Source organism: Crocuta crocuta, unplaced genomic scaffold (genome assembly GCF_008692635.1).
Source record: "Crocuta crocuta isolate KB4526 unplaced genomic scaffold, BGI_CrCroc_1.0 scaffold143, whole genome shotgun sequence".
Classification (NCBI taxonomy): domain Eukaryota; kingdom Metazoa; phylum Chordata; class Mammalia; order Carnivora; family Hyaenidae; genus Crocuta; species Crocuta crocuta.
The window spans coordinates 8,372,680-8,377,658 of NW_027529175.1; the positions used below are offsets into that span (position 1 = coordinate 8,372,680).

The 4,979-nt window shown below is 57.7% G+C and overlaps 1 protein-coding gene across 7 annotated transcripts in view; it reads right to left on the minus strand.

The window, feature by feature from the left end:
• The window catches only part of BRD1 (bromodomain containing 1), a 38,746-nt gene extending 33,976 nt beyond the window's left edge, over positions 1–4,770 (minus strand). For all 7 annotated transcript variants that reach the window (XR_013333701.1, XM_077758046.1, XM_077758044.1 and 4 more), the window contains exon 1: positions 3,377–4,770. Coding sequence is in view for 6 of the 7 variants with exons in the window: in XM_077758046.1 (XP_077614172.1) it covers positions 3,377–4,743 (1,367 nt within the window). In the remaining variant the exon portion in view is untranslated. The remainder of the gene's footprint in view (positions 1–3,376) is intronic.
• Positions 4,771–4,979: the final 209 nt, after the last annotated feature.

Genomic DNA, 4,979 nt, shown 5'->3' on the forward strand with positions numbered 1-4,979 from the left:
CACCTTCCCAGGCCTCAACTGGTCCCCTCCCCCGCCAAGCAGCGAGGAACAGAGGAGCCAGAAAGGGATCGAATCAGAAGAGCGGCTACTGGAGGAAAAGGCACCACTCAGAACAGAAAAAGAGCTAGAACAGCACAGTCAACACGCTGATTTTTCTTGGAAGGGAGGGAAAAAAGGGAGGGGAGTGGGATTTCCTGCACAGCGCTAGAGCGGGGCCACCAGACCAGCCACACCTTGGGCCACGGCTGCAGGATCAGCGTAGCGGCCGGAAAGCCTGGGCCACGCCAGCACCTGCCCTGACAACCCACAGGGTGGTCCAGCCACGGGTCACCAACTGGCTCAGGGTGGCTGCAAGCTCCACCAAGGACGGTGCCGTGGCCCCAACACCGCGGCCTCCCAGCGGGTCTGGGCAGCCCAGACAGTGAGGCCCCGGACCTTTCCCAGGCACGTCTCTTACCTCTACTCCAAACCCAACCAAATTTATTCCTAAATAAGGAAAAGAAAAAACAAACACGGGCCTGACTACACCTTCAGTACGTGGCTGATTAGCTGCATCCCCTGCTTTCAAAGATTTAGGTCCAAGGCAGGAGGTTGGTCAGTCAGGCCGGTCATCCGGGACCTTCAAGCGCCCGCGTTTCCCCACTGCAAACGCTTCCTCCTGCAGGCGGCCCGGCAGCCCCCAGCGCCTCCCCGGCGTCCGGCGTCGGGGGCGGGCGGCCACACGGCGCCGCGCAGCCAACGGGCCCCGCAGACTCCTGGATTCCCGGTTTGTTTGCTCACACGGTTTCCCTTCCATTTACTGCGATGGCAGCGACACGAAAACCCGCTGGCTCTTCCACAGACGCTCTTGGTGCGAATCTCGCCCTCTGCCCACCGGCGGAAATGCCAGTGAAATGGTCTTTTTAAAAGTCGAGGTGACTGATATGCAAGATACACCTTGGTTTTGACAATGGTTTTCTCCGGATAAAGAGAACGAGTTTTTTCAGTCACTTCTGCCTCACTTTACGAGGATTCTACAACAAGCACGCACGGCTCCACGAAATTTCACTTTGGGAACAGAGAACAGACCTCTCGTTCTTAACACAAAGGAAGCGCCTAGAATCCTGGGACAAAACAGGACGGCACTGGCCACGTGCCACTGCACCCCGCAGCCTGACCGGGGAGCTTGACGCAATCAGGCCCCGCAGAAACCACATCATGAGGCTCGATCACAACGTGCTAGCACTTTCGTCACAGACACCGGGAAGCATGACACAGAAAGCTACCGTTCGTATGGGAAACGCACCTTGCACTTGTCAGTGGCTAGGACACCTGCGAGTCCGTCATACACTCAATGTGTGAAGTACACAGATTCGATCCACACGGACTCACTTCCGAATAACACGCGGTCCAGACAATGACAGGTACCTCACCAGGTGCCCACGGGAGCAGATCTCATCCCCTCGATGCTTCACTTCCTTGACCAGAAGCTGGTAAAGCGCCTGCGCCGACTCGCAGTGTGCCGCAGCCTCGAACCTCAAGGGGTGACTGAGGGCTCGGCGCTCCACACTCGGGCTCTGGCCTGAAATCCACTCACTCACCTCACGTTCTGAACAAACTAAGTCAGCAGCAGGAGGAGCAGAGGAGACGTGCAGAGACCAAAGGGGATACAGCTGGATGGGACTGGCCCTATGACACGTGTAAGAACAAGGCAGGGCCTGACCCTACCACCACGGAACCCCCCACCACCACCGTGGAACCCCANCCGAAAACCATGGACTCCCACCACCACTGTGGAACCCTCCGACCACCGCAGACCCCCGTCACCACCACACGGTTCCTCAACCACTGCAGACGCCCCCCGACCCCACGGTCAACCACTGCAGATCACTCTAAGCTGAAGAGCCCTACACTGACCAGGCAATATTCAGGCCAGGCAATGTTCACACCGAGAAGGAAATGGTCAGGAAACCCAGAAATGCTGTCACAACAGGAAGGAGACCAGTGCCTCCCACCTCGAAGCTCCCGTCAGCCCCACTCTGATCTCCACCCATCTGTCTCACCCTCCTCCACTTTACAACAAATTAATTTCAAAATGCTACAAGATTCTAGGGGCCCTTGGGTGCCTCTGTTGGTTGAGTTTTCGAGTCTTCACTTTGGCTCATGACCCGTGAGATCGAGCTGCGTTGTCAGGCTCTGCAAGGACAGTGCGGGGCCTGCTTGGGATTCTCTTTCTCTCTCATTCTCCCTCTCTCTCTTTTGAAATAATCAACAGTAAAAAAAAATAATAATAACAATAAGGAGCACCTGGGTGGCTCAGTCGGTTTAACGTCCGACTTCAGCTCAGGTCACGATCTTCCAGATGGTGAGATCAAGCCCCACGTCAGTCTCTGTGCCGACACCTCAGAGCCTGGAGTCTGCTTGGGACTCTGTCTCCCTCTCTCTCTGCCCTCCCCCCTTCACGCTCCGCCTCTCTCTCAAAATTAAAAACGTTAAAAAATAACAAAATAAAGTAAAATAAAATAAAAGTTACTAGGTTCCCAAACTCGGTGAGGAGGCAGAGCGAGACCCAGCATTTTATCAAGTCAAAGGTGGCAACCGTACCCGCAGCGCCCTGCGCNGAAGCTCCCGTCAGCCCCACTCTGATCTCCACCCATCTGTCTCACCCTCCTCCACTTTACAACAAATTAATTTCAAAATGCTACAAGATTCTAGGGGCCCTTGGGTGCCTCTGTTGGTTGAGTTTTCGAGTCTTCACTTTGGCTCATGACCCGTGAGATCGAGCTGCGTTGTCAGGCTCTGCAAGGACAGTGCGGGGCCTGCTTGGGATTCTCTTTCTCTCTCATTCTCCCTCTCTCTCTCTCTTTTGAAATAATCAACAGTAAAAAAAAGTAATAATAACAATAAGGAGCACCTGGGTGGCTCAGTCGGTTTAACGTCCGACTTCAGCTCAGGTCACGATCTTCCAGATGGTGAGATCAAGCCCCACGTCAGTCTCTGTGCCGACACCTCAGAGCCTGGAGTCTGCTTGGGACTCTGTCTCCCTCTCTCTCTGCCCTCCCCCCTTCACGCTCCGCCTCTCTCTCAAAATTAAAAACGTTAAAAAATAACAAAATAAAGTAAAATAAAATAAAAGTTACTAGGTTCCCAAACTCGGTGAGGAGGCAGAGCGAGACCCAGCATTTTATCAAGTCAAAGGTGGCAACCGTACCCGCAGCGCCCTGCGCCCTCGGCCCTAATGACCCGACCGCAGCCAGCGTGGCCCCGGGCTCCCTGAGCCCCACGCTGCAGGCACCAGGAGAGCGCTCTGGAAACGGAAGACGTGGATCCTCCACCACGGCCCCGCCGCGCCCTCCACCCCCAATTCCGGGCCCCTCCGCCACGCTGGCGCGCTTACCTCTGAGGAGGGATGTACGGAGCGCACACAGGCGGCAGGGCCGCGCAGGGCTCACTCAGCGTCTTCTTAGCCTTCTTCGCTTTCTTCCTGACCTTGGACGTGGACCTGACCGCTTTGACGGAGCTCTCTTTTCGACAGACACCGTTTTTCATTTCGACCTCCCCGTAAATGTTCAGAGGCCTCCGCGTACAGCCCGGGGGCGTGTGGACGTCACAGTAAGCGGTCTTCCTGACGGAGAAGGTGGTGGCGCCGCCCGTGAGCTCCTTGACGGGCTCCATCTTCATGTAGAGGCCGGCCTTCTGGGCGCACGTCACGTGGAAGGCCGTGTAGCAGTTCGCCTTGTGGCACTGGATGCAGGCGCCCACGCCCTTCTGCTTACAGAGGTAGCACGTCAGCTTCCACCGGGCCGGCGGGATGTTCCTCACGCCGTCGATGGGCTCGATGAACACCGTGTTGGCAAAGCCCACCTCCGGGATCCACAGGGCGCACACCACGTGGCCCCAGCGGTCGTCGTCTGTCTTTTTGAAGGCACCTCCCTTGTTGGGGCAGAGCACGCAGTCGGCGGGCCGGGCCCGGGACTGCAGGCAGTGGCGGCACAGCCACTGGCCCTCGGGGATGTAGGGCACCCCGTAGCACTCCTGGTGCACGGCCAGGTTGCACATGTCGCAGAAGAGGATGGCGTTGCTGTTCTGGCACTCGCCGTCCATGCAGATGCAGCACACGGCGTCCTCGTCGATCAGGGACTGCTGCTCCCCCTGCTTCTGGTTCTCGCAGTACGACTCCTTCTCGAAGCGGTCCATCAGGAACTCAAACGCGCTCTGCGGCACGGCGGACACGCAGTCGCCCCTGCGCTTCTCGTTGACGATCTCCAGCCAGGCGTAGTCCTCCTCGTCCATGTCGTACTCCACCTCGTTGTCCAGCTCCTCGGCCGACTTCTCGACGAACTTGTAGTAGGCCGGGGGCCGCCGGGGCGCGGAGGGCGGGCTGTACTCCACGACGCGCACCTTGGGCTCGGGGAGCGCGCTGGCCGAAGCGAGCGCGCCGTGCGCACTGGGGAGGGCTTCATTTTTCTTTTTGACTCGGTTGTTTTTGTGGCGCTTAGTTCTGAAGCACACCGGTGGCCTCTCGCGATTCTCTTTATTGCTGTTGCACTCGCTCATTTCTTGAGCGGTGAGGTCATCTTCTAGTATGATCTCCAGGGGATCAAAAATGCTGATCCTGTGGAGGCGCCCCTCAATCTCGATCTCCACCATCCTCTGGGCCTGCGCGTAGGTCAGGGTCTCTCGCGTGGGGGAGTGCTTAGTACTGCACGGGGAGGAAGGGTGCCTCGCTGCAGCGCCGCGATGACATCGTCCTTTCCTCCTCATTTGGTACTGACTCCCTAAAACAGAGGTAAAGGCAGAGTTAGCTCCTGCAGAAGCCACGGGACGAGAAAACCACCAGACACGCTGGGGCGCGGCTAACTAGCCAGCTCACGCTACATCAGAACGAAACTCCCCGTCGACGTCTCTCTGCAGAGCCCCAGCTCGCTCACCCCGGCACTCAGGACCGTTTAACGACCTTCGGCAGCCCTTCCCCACCAGGCCCCTCCCGGACCAGAGGA